The sequence below is a fragment of the Nansenia antarctica genome (genome assembly GCF_963989245.1).
Source record: "Nansenia antarctica genome assembly, chromosome: 4".
Classification (NCBI taxonomy): Eukaryota; Metazoa; Chordata; class Actinopteri; order Argentiniformes; family Microstomatidae; genus Nansenia; species Nansenia antarctica.
In genome coordinates, this window is record NC_137689.1 from 64,555,268 (window position 1) to 64,567,156 (window position 11,889).

General features: G+C 45.1%; 1 protein-coding gene across 1 annotated transcript; it reads right to left on the reverse strand.

The window, feature by feature from the left end:
* Nucleotides 1-151: 151 nt before the first annotated feature.
* brd10 (bromodomain containing 10) lies at nucleotides 152-9,549 on the reverse strand (the record flags this gene model as incomplete). The annotated part of the gene is made up of 9 exons (XM_080529608.1): nucleotides 152-1,849; nucleotides 2,981-4,275; nucleotides 4,429-4,622; nucleotides 4,785-4,900; nucleotides 5,388-5,477; nucleotides 5,779-5,852; nucleotides 6,282-7,717; nucleotides 8,461-8,661; nucleotides 8,879-9,549. The coding sequence occupies 9 exons, from the start codon at nucleotides 9,547-9,549 to the stop codon at nucleotides 659-661; spliced, it is 5,268 nt and encodes a 1,755-aa protein (XP_080385734.1). The 3' UTR covers nucleotides 152-658.
* Between the last annotated feature and the right edge of the window lie 2,340 nt (nucleotides 9,550-11,889).

Genomic DNA, 11,889 nt, shown 5'->3' on the forward strand with positions numbered 1-11,889 from the left:
TGTAACAAACAAATCATTTAGTTACACTTAAATTGTGTAAAATGCCAGATAAAATTCAATGATTCTCCACTAATTGTTTGGAGAATAATGTAATAACATTTGGACACTGACACACCCCATTTGTGTAGGCAACACATCAGAAAAAAAATACTACAATAGGCAGAGAGAAAGTTCTAAGAGTCTGGTTGATAAAAAAACAAAACAATTGTAGTACCAATCTATTCAATGGAATTCAATGGATATCATTTAATGTCAATGAAAAGTATTACAAACGCATTCATATCCTTTTTGTCTACCCTGCCACCTAGTCATTTACAACATATATCATACTGGCCATAAAATGTTTCAAAATTCTACAAGACTTATTTTAAACTCGTCAAAAGGCAACCCAGCAGCTTTTTTGCTTCAAGAAATAGAAAACCATCAACAAGTAAACTTTCACCCTTTTCTCTTGAGCAAACTGTTTAAGTTAAGTATAATTTACCTAGCATTGCTTAGCACTTTTTAGATATGCAGCAAGAATACAAAAATCAACCAGTAGTTTGTGAACTACACCACCCGCAACCAAAAATGTTTTTATTAGTTGTCCAGATTGAACAACACAACTGGAATATTTATCGGAGTCATCACAGACATATGGTACTACTGGCTCTCAGGCTCAGTTCACAGGTCCACTTCTATCAGCCTGGGTTGGCAGTGAGGAATTGTCTGTCGTTAGGGTAGGCAGCACTCTCCCAGTCGAGCTAGGAGTGACAATCAACGTAGCCAAAGGCTTAGCCATCGGTGGCAGGCCTGGGTTGGCAGGACCTCTAACTGTGTTTAAAACAGCACCATCTGGACTCACCAGTAGTTTGGTGGTTGGGCTGGTCTGCCCTACCTGGGGGGTCAGCTGCAGAAGGGACTTGCCCAGGATCTGCGAAGGATTGGATAAAACAACAGGCATGCGGATAGTCTCTGACGATATCACTGTCCTGATTGGTTGTTGTTGTGTCATCATTACTGTACTGTTGGATGGAGACATAGTTACTACTGAGCAAGCCTGTTTGACACTGAGGGCACTCCCAATTGGTGGAACCGTAGCAACAGGTAAGGACAGCATCCTGGAGACAGTGCTTCCTATTGGTGGGACAGCCACTGTCGGCAGCACCTGCGTCTGGGTGGCAACTGTTCCGATTGGTTGCACAACTGACGTCAGCTGTGGTTTGAGTAATGCGTTCACAAGTCCTGTATGCAAAGGAATCTGCTGCATGGTGTTCTGTGTATTTCCTGCCACTTGAGTGGTGCTGTGGCTGCCTGGCAAATAGGAGAGTGAGGTACCCATTACTCCAGCTGTTGATGAAGGTGGAGTTGTCACCATCTTAGCCATAGCAGCATTCCCGGGGTTAGGAGCAGCGAGATGGTGTGAGGCTTGTGGAGAAAAGCTGCGGCTGAGAGACAGTGGAGCTCTTCCAGCAGTCACTTGACTGGGGACAGTGAACGGGAGGGAAGGTACAACATTTGCAATGGATAGTGCTGAAGATTTAAGTGCTGCTTGTTGAGGCTGTGTGCCTGGTGTGGCCATCCTTGGGCCTTGTGCAGGTAGAGCTGGTGTAGCAGGTACAACAGGCCCTCTTGGGACACCCGTCGCTGGGCTGGCTCCCTGTGGAGCTGCCATAGGGACAGCGGGGCTAGAGATGATGAGAACGTGACTGCCAGGCCCGAGGCCCTGAGGAGGGACCACAAAGCGGGTGTTGTTGAGCAGAATCTGCGTGCCGGCTGCCAGTGGAGCAGCAGTATTGATCACAATCTTCTGCTGCACAGTGGCGGTGGTGACAGGACTGGTCTTAGCAGCAGGCCGTACCGGGGAGGACTGTAAGCACCGGGGGGCAGACAATGGAGTGTTTATCGCCAGTGCATGTGTGGTACTGCTGACCCCGTGGAAGTTCTGACACTGAGGAAGATGGGCTGCTGATGTGAGGGATGTTGTTGTTTTGACAGGGCTTAGTGGTGGTGGGACTGGGGCAGGTGATCGTGGGTTGCTGGGAATTAATCCTCTAATCATAGAAGGGTCTTTCCTTGTAAGGCTACCTACAGGACGGGGCACAACAGTCTGTGTGGAGCACGCCCTTGGCAGCCCAATTGTGTTGGGAACCACAGAGGACGAAGGAATGCCCCGGAGTTGAGATGTGGTCAGAAGTGAAGTGGAAGGCATATGTGCAGTGTTCAAAGAGGATAATGTAAGGGTTTTGCCATCAGTAGTCGCATTGGCCTTGACTGGGCCCACACTCTTCATAGAGGGACTGGTACTAGTGACAATATTGGTGCTTTTAACAAACACCAGCCCACTTGATGTAGTTGCTAGAGGGCCTGAGAGAGAAACAGATGTGCTTTTGAAAGTGGATCGTGCCGGAGCACAGACGGTCTTGCCGAGGTTTGAGGATTGCTGTGGTAGCCGTATCTGCGAGCCTGAGGGTAGAGTGATGCTTTGGACCCTATTCAAAGCCCCAATGCTAGTACCGCCCAAGGCTTGGCCAAGGTTGAATCCCATCGTTATTGCTTCAGTAGGTATTGTCGTGGTCAGGGGTTGTGGTGTAGAGGCACCAAACACTGACGTCTGCTTTGGAATGCTACCTGTGGAGGGGGCAGAAGCTGGTGTTTGGCTAATGAACATCAACCGTGACCCTGGAAGAGCAGTGGGACATGTGGTGGAGGTGACTTTGGATGAGGAGGGACTGACCAGGATAAATTTAGTAAGCAGAGACTGCTCATCTGTACTGGCCCTTTTCAGAACAGGTTTGGTGATGCCCTGTAGAAGAGAAGTCTGGTTGACACCCGCCCCACTCACTACCGGCGTAGCAGATACAGCTAGAGTGCTTTTAGGACAAACGGGTAACTGTGAGTTAACAGCCATTGTAGATTGTGCAGTTGTGCCATGATCACTTTTAGCCGATGCAGCACATATGGATGAGACATTGTGGCCCTGGTTTAAGGCATAGGCTACCGTGGTGCCCTCTGTCTGACCTGTGCCGATTGGAATGGTGGCAGTGATTGGAGACTGGCGCATAGCGGTGAGAGACGAGGGCCAGGGGGCAGGTTGTGACTGGGCTACAGTTGAGCTCAGGGCCGCTGGGACTGTTGAGGCAGCAGGAGGGGAAGTCTTGGACACCAGGAAAGCTTTGAACTGTGGAGAGATGGTGATGACCGGGCTGGCCGGTAACAACCCAGTCCCACTCTGGTCAGAAGGAAGGACCTTGACGACACCGGTGTTGCCTCCTCTAGTAGTGACCAGAATAGACTGAGAGTCCCTAATGCAGATGGTCTTCAGCTCTTGTTTGGAGTCAGGAAGTTTACTGGGATCAGTAGGGACTGCACTTGAGATGAGTGACCTATTTGGAATAACATTTTGAGTAGCACTCGCTTTGGGCCGAGGGGCTTGGACAACCTTGAAGCTTGATGTCTGTAGTCTAGGGGAGACAGTGGGAGAGGGTGTCCTTGCACCACGGGCATCCTTTAGAGGTGCCACTTGCTGTATGGGTATCCTGTTATCAGGAATGGTGAATCCAGAGCTGGACAGTGGAGTGAATGCTTTGAGGGCTGAAATTGGGACCCCCGTAGGCTGCTGGGGCACCTTGTCCTCAGACTTTTGAATTAGCAAGTTGTTAGGCAAGATCACCACTTGTTGCATTATCCTTTCTCCAGTTTTCGGGTCCAGGATTGGTTGTACTGAAATCTTCACAGGGGTGCCATCTTTCCTGACTAGACTCATTCCCTCAGGAATCTTGTAGACAACCTGTGTGGGACTCTTTGGTATGGGCGCGATTGTTTGTGTTTGTTTTGGTGTGGCCGTGGATTGTGGTAACTGTTGAGAGCTTTGCGTTGACAGTTTGGTTGCTTGAAGGGAGACACATGCCTTGCTTTGTGCCTGACCAACAAGGTTGGCGACAGATACAGCAGGCCGATTCATTAAGGTCACTTTATTTCCAACACTTTTAGCTAGCAGGGATGGGATGGGATTGAAGCTCCTCGCTGTAGTAGGGGTGAGAATGACTGGGCTAGTTTCTCCAGTCTGTGTAGCTGGAATTGATTCCTTGAATCTGCTCTTCATTTCTGCTTCAGGAGAAGTTGTCTCTTCACAGCTGATCTTGCCTCTCTTGCTGAGGCTTGCGTCCTCATCCATGCCGCTCTGCAGGCGCTTCAAGCCCCGTGTGGATGGTCTGTGCTCGTTTAAGATCAACATCTCCTGTCTGGTTACTAAGCTGCCTCCTAATGCTTCCATCCCCAGCTGATTTGAGTCCTCTGCAAAAAAAACACAGAATAAGATACAGAAAGTCATGCTGTATGTATCCATTTTAATCAACAGTGACAAAATAACAACATTGCAAAAATAACACATTGCAGTGTTAATTGCATTCTGTTAGCTTCATATTCTGTATTTTCAACACTGTTTACCTCCGGCCCACAGGAGCTTATGAAATGTCTGGTCCTGATTGTCCTCCTCATCAGCCAATCTGGTGGTGTCAGAGAATGAGTGGATTTCTTTCCCTGTACCTCTCTCCCCATCGTCTGCCACCCACTCCTCTCTAACAAAGTTATTATACTCAGGATGCTTTTTGAAGTCGTCATAATCCTTTTTCAAACGGAGCCTATGAGATTAGACAAAATGTAATTGACATTAAAAGTAGTGTTTGTAGGTAAATTGACATTTGGTAAAAAAAATACCTGTAAGCAGAGACGGCTAATCTTGGCAAACACTGTTCACAGAACACATGTGAACACCACGTGAAAGGCTTTTAGTCAGCGTTTACCTGTTCCTATGGAAGGCCTTGACCAGTTTGGGCTCCCATGGTGAGAGCTCGTTGAGCAGTCTTATGAGAGTGATGTGCAGATCTTTCACTGCCTCTTTCCTGAAGAGACACCTTCCCTGCAATCATAAAACACAAGAGGCTGACAAAACCTGTCAGGCAGATATATTAATATTCTCCCACTGATATAAAAACCATACAATGTTAATTGGTAATTTTGTCATCATCTTTGGTCCATCTCATATGGGATTACAAGACACCTATATTACACAATAATAATAATCAAGCATGTAAGCACAATATGCCCAGTTGTATATTGTAGAAATTGTGGAAGCAAGGCAAGCAATATTGGGTAGGATTGGTAGAGCCTATAGTAATCAGCCTGAATCGAATGTTGTCGTGCGACGTCGCATCGCACGCTGTGTGCATTGGGATGCGATTGTTGTCGTAGAACGTTGTCGTGCGACGTCGCATCGCACGCCGTGTGCATTGGCCTTAACTGCCAAAGAATTACGGAACACTCACCACCTAGAGTGCCAAACCAAGCCATTTTCTACATTGTAAAATAACGTGCAACCCTGATGTTTTTATCTTGCCCTTACTAACCGATCGCTTTTTGGTGCTCTCCAGCTCATCAAGCTCATCCTCAGTCTTGCTGATGAGTTCCCTCAGCTCCTCTAGACTGCTGCACACCAACTGCACGAGGGGGAGAGGGGGGAGGAGGTGTAATAGGGTCAAGGCGAGGTGGACGAGTTCTCATGGATAAGCATCGCCTAAACAAATATTTCAAGAACGAGCCAGTAACTGCAACATGCCTTTTCTCTCAGCAAGCAATTATTCAATAGATAAAGCAACCTATAAAGATCACATTCAACCAAACATGGTAACCAGATATGGTTTTCTGGATACATTATTATGTTTGAATTAAACATAATAGAATTTATTTTGCATATCAATTCCTAACATGTGTGCATTGAAAACAAAATAGGAGGATTACCTTAAATGCAGGTTCAACTGGGAATTGTGGTTTCTGTTTCTTTGAAGCCAATTTTTTGGACTCAACCTTTTTACCTAGCAAAGAAGATGATTATTTGACTGAGAAAATAAAGAATAAAGATAGCTCATGAGGTAAAGATGGAGATTAGCCTATTTTTGCGAGAGGTGCTCAAATTGGCATATTTGGTTATTGATATCTGTTGAAAGCCAACATACCAAAATTGAGTGTCATCACACAACCTTAAAGCCACAATCCATAATTTGTGATGCCGACTTTAATAGAATTTATAACCCAAAAGATAAGGCTGTTCTACTCCGATGTTTAAAAACAACAGAAATGTAAACAAATACAGTACTCAATTCTTCAATTTGAGTGTGATAACATTTCTCCAACTCTATCCCTCAGTAGCAGGTTGATGTGTTGTTGTTTTCAAATAAAAGTGGCTTTAAAAGCATGGAGGCACAATATGGGGATTGGTATGGATTTCCTGTGCTCACCTTTACCCATCTTTCGTTTCTTCCTCTTGTCTTTTTTCTTCATGGTTGAAGCAGCTCTCTGGAGGGTGGTGGTTTTGGCAGCTTTGGTCTTCCTTTTCTTTTTCTTCATCTGGATGTCCATGATGTTACCCTCGGTCAGGTCCATCTTACAGGGGTGGCCAGGGGGCGGACTTGTAATAAGTGTTGTGGCGCAACAACAGTGAAGATGCTCCGACTTCATCCCAGCATTGGTGGTACATTCTGGACAAGATCTTTGTCCCTCAGCGAGTGCTCCTTCCACCTTCACATTGACATCTGTCCGTCTCATTGGTAGAGCTATACTGTCTGTGATTCTAGGGCGTGCAGGTGACCTGCCTGTATAACTGTGTTCTCCCACACTGAGACACGGCTCACACCACTCTGTCTTGACACGCCCTGATGCGGACCCCTCTTCCTTCATCCTTTGGGGTTTGTATTCTACCTCTAACGGCTCTTCCTTCACACTCCCACTGCTGGCAAAGTCCTTGATGTGCAAGGGAGGAGAGCTAATACGTCGTATTTTCAGGTTAGGCTCCTTAATGTCATCCATGTCGGACACAGAGTCCTCCTTCAGCCCCCATGTGTGAAATTGCATAATCCCACTGCCACCATTCTCCCCTTTGACGCCATCATGCTCCTCGGTTTCCATAGAAACAAGGTGATGCTCCTTCGGCTCATCTGAGTCCTCCTCCGTTTCGTCATGCTCCACCTTCCTCACCTTAATAACTGGCAAGGGAAACTCAGGGGGCAAACTGGGACCTTGGCAGTATATCCGCAGGTCTGCCCCACAGAAGTGGGGGAAATGGATGTATGCATTCTCCTTTCCATCGTATCCTAGGATGGACTCGCGGCACTCATGAATGGGCTGGCTTAGCACAGCATCCTGCACCTCCTTCTGGGTGTCGTACACATTGTCACACAGGGCCTTGAGCAGCCAAACACGCTGGTTAAAGGGCAACAAATGGAACGGCATCTCCTCCAGTGGGCTCACCTCCCCCAACGTCCTGAAAAACTGGTGAGAGAGACCAAGCTGCTCAGCACGCTCCCTCTGTTCTTTGGCCGCACCCACAGTACGATACCACCCCTGGACCCTCTGCCGGAGCTCTGACTCCCAGCGGCGGTAGCTGAGGGCCGGGCGGCGGTGCAAAGTGGCTCTCCTCAGTGGCTGGCACAGCAGTGAGCTCATGATCTTGGCAAGGAAGCTATTACAGCGAGGCATCAGCAGGCATCGCTCCAGCTCAAAGAAAACAATCTCCGGGAGGTTGAGCGCCGACTGGGCCAGGCAGAGGAAGTGACCAATGGCTGGCAGTTCCCACATTGTCTCCATGGGCCACTGGGCTGCCTGGGCCAGTAGACTGTGTTCCCACTCCTCCACCTCCTTGGCAGAGGTTTCCTCTGCCTCTTTCTTATCCAGCTCCCGCTGCCTGCAAACAATAGTGGAAGTTTAGTGTTGCCACAAGTTTAAAAATATCAGCAACAGAAGCCATGTGTTGGGAGTGTTTACATTTGTTCATACAGTCATGTGAAAAACTATGGACATATCAATATTTTATCTTTTTTCAATCTAATTTAACTTAACTTATTTAACAAAAAATGTACACAGATGCCAATTCTGTAAGATGAAGGAAACAGTTAGGCACCTTATGCCCTAATAGCTGGTATTACTGATTTCTAATTGTTTGGAGATCTTTTTAAATCCCTTCCGAGACTCATCTTCAACCTTCTTTCTGAAGGCCTCAGAGAGCTCTTTTGATCTTGCCATGGTGACACCACTCAATTCAACAATCAAGAGCAAACCAAACTACGGTAACCAAACACACACACACACACACACACAGTCAAAGGTTTTAGAACACATTTTTCTAGCTAAAGAATTTAGCTAAAATGCTAAAATGTCATCAACAAATCACTCTAAGTTTAATTGAGTCCATCTTAATATATAATAATATATACTAATATATATAAAATAATAGTTTAATTTTGGAATTGTAGGGTCTCTGATTTGCATAGGAATCAAACATTTATCACAAGCACATTAATAGTAGCTATGCTAATAAATGCGTAGTTGTGGAAGTCTGTAAAATATGGATATGAACAAGTTAGGGACTAGAAAATGGTAACATCTGCCCTAAGGCTGATGCACAGGGGTGTTTCAGCCCAAGCTTACCGCTTCTCCTCCTTGACTCTCTGCTGCTCCTCCAGCCTCAACGCCTGGACCATGATGGACTCATTTCCACCGACTGTTATTGCGGCTAGACTACGAGGAACTGACCTACGCCTCGTAGTGGTACCCAGGGTCCCTCTCTCATCCTCAGTCCCAAAGCGCCCCTTTGAAGTGACTGCAAGAGTAGTCTTCTCTCGCAGTGTCCTGATTAAGAAAGTGGATACAGACGAATCAATCAATAAAGCAATTTAAAGGGTGCAGCACAACCATACAAATAACAAAGGTATCAAACAATAAAACACCAAAATGTTCCCACATTGTCTCCATGGGCCACTGCGTTCCCACTCCTCCTACAACAGTGATTAAAATGCAGGGATAATGAATCAATCAATTAATTAAACAGAATGAGAATCAAGCATACCTTGACAACAATGTCAACTTCTGCTCAAGCATAACTTCCAACTTCTGTGCCTGTTTAGAAATCCAGTGGTCGACACCATGGTGCCGGTAAGAGTTCTCCAACATTAGCCGGAAGTCAGCCACAAACTCTGTGATCGTTTCATACTCCTTGCTGATGAACTTCTCCTCCATCCTTCTTAAACACATGGACCACTTGACGTGACCGCTGTCCCTATGCTCTTCAAGGCCAATGGGGTGCAAAAAAGGAGCTGTAATGCTTTTGTGCTTTTCCAAAAGAAAGCCATGAAATATCCTATAGGCTTGCTGTAACTCATAGCTAAGGTCCTCTTCATCATTTACTGAGATACAGACCTCAGGCAATGACAGTTCGTTTGAGATATCAGGTACTCCATCTCTTAGTGCAAGATCATTTGTATTACAGTGGGATATTACATTCTCCAAGGTGGTTCCGTTGCTCAGCCCTTCAGTCACTAGGTTGCATTCAGTGCTGTGCCATTTTAAATCTGATGACACCATCATATGGACATTCTGCTGGGATCCCGAGCCTGGTTCATTCATACAGCCTTGATTGTGGAGAAATAAGTTACTGTCTTTTTTGTCTGACATATCCTGGTCAACGGCGTTGTTATGTGGGACCTTGGATTGGTTACAAGTCTCAGTCTGCACTTTCATGTTGTAAGGCTGCAGACTATGCAGACAGTGTGTTCTATGGGGGTTAATACTTGACGAGCAAGCTGAGTGAGTATCTTACTATTAGTGAGGCACTACAATAACATCAGCTCACCCTATTGATAGCGTTACCACTGATCTCGCTGTGTATGGAACAAGAGCAGACAAGAGCTGACTGTCCCTTGTTTTGACCAGCACGTGAGACTGAGCTGAAATCACAACAGTGAGAGTTATGCAGCTAAGTAGCCAACTCCAGCACTGACTCGAGCTAACCTATTAGCTATTATTATATGGGTAGACATACTTAAACTTAACATCAATCGCTTATGCATCTACCTAAGATGATAGTAGTATCCACACTGCTTATTAGCCAATCGGACTAAAAACCAATTAAGTGCATAAACTATGAAATCATTGGCTAATAACAGATGATTGGATTATATATTAGCTAGCAAGCTAGTTGGCTTGCTAGGAAATCAATGACATACCATCTGGAAGACAAACCAAAGTCTGGTTAGTTAGTTAGTTCGCTTCCAACTTAGACTTTACTAGTTTCGGAAGTGTTCTAATGTGTAAGTCGGATGTTCAGTTCAACTAGTGACTAACACGAAATCGCACACAAGGCCTGTAGCTTCATACGATCGTACCTCTAAATCAGCGCTTTTTCAGATCGCTTCCCTTCAGTCTCACGGACACAGCTGAGCTAAGCTAGCAGCTAGCTAGCCTCTGGATGTAGCAGCTGCTGCTGTGGATGGCCACAGAGAGACTCTCCGTAGAGCTCATTGTTGCCATTCTCGAGGCCTGCGATAACCTTAGGTGGCAATATTCGTAGATTTGACTGTTTGAGAATACAAACCAGTATTCAGATTTGACTTTATAGAAGAAGAAAAAAGGTCAATAATCTGTGCTATGATGGTTGAGCCAAGCCAACGACACTAAAAGATATCAGAGAGATCCATTCGGCTAACTGGGCTAACCACCTAACTAGCTTAGCTGGTGGTTAGCAACTTCAGTCTCTCACATCTAAGTTCTTAACATTTCTACAAAGAAAGGCGTAGCTAGTAAAAAAAAAAAAAAGGAACACATTCGCTCGTAAACTAGCGTCGGCGACAGGACAGCCCTGCGTCAAGTTCTTCTCGAACTAGTAAATGAACGTCTCGAGCGAGTCTCTGGCAGAACGTTCCGAACGTTATTTTCAACCAACCTGTGCGTGCGTGCGTGTGTGTGCACCCTGACGTAAGAAGTCCGTGTCACAGATTTGATTTGGTTTCTTAATAATAATTGCTGTGTATACTTTTTCCTCAGGTCAGTGACAGTGGAGTCCCTTTCGTGAATAGTTGAGCTGTTGTGATGAGACTGACCGCGACTTAAATTATCTCTAGACAAGCAAGCACACAGCCTAGCACTTATGTCAATGATGACTCCTTTTTTTTGTTGCAATTTTCTTTTTATTCAACAATAAGAACAATAATACAACAATTCAACAACAACAAAAACAACAAAAGAAAAACATTAAAAGGAAAAGAAAAAGCTACTGCTGTCATGTCTCAAGTATGTGTTAAGCAGAGGGATGCTGCACTTCCTCATGCAGTCCTCACTCAAACAACAACACTCAAAATGTCCGTATTCACTTATTGCCTAAATATTATGTTTTCCAGTGTTAATTTCCCCCCCCGCGCACGACACGATTTAGGTCTAATTCACGCTAGACTGACTGTCACTGGCGAGTAATTTACGGAGATATATCAGTGTAACCAACTAGCTCACATCAGTGTCTGTACAGTCGCTACAAAGAAATATGTCCCTTTTATGGCCAATGCGTAACCACTAGATGGCGCTAGAGACCAATACTAGTTGAACCGAGGAAACTTATGGCTGGCCGAGTCTCAATTCCATTAAATGTATTTCCATGTTCCGTTGCTGTTTCGGACATCGGACACAAACTTTGACCCCTTTCGCGGATTATTACACAGTTATTTTTGTGTCCTTGCAACCAACCTCAGAACCACTGACTTATTATTATTATAATGTATTTTAATATCCCTCTGTGTTCACATGTGCAGGGTACAATAACACTATGGTACTTGAATATTATCCGTACCATTTCATACATTATGTGCATTTGATCACATTTAGTAGCAAGATATGCTAAACTTTCAGTCATATAGATTAAGTATGAGTTCATTAATTTCACAAAACTGTCCATTGCCTAAAATAAAACAATAAAAACAATATGGACATAATAACATTGCAATTTGGTCATCATCCATTCGTTGAATTTGCCCGCTCCAAAAAAAAGAGTCCTGTGTCTTTAATGGTAAATTGGACTGAATTTTATTTCGC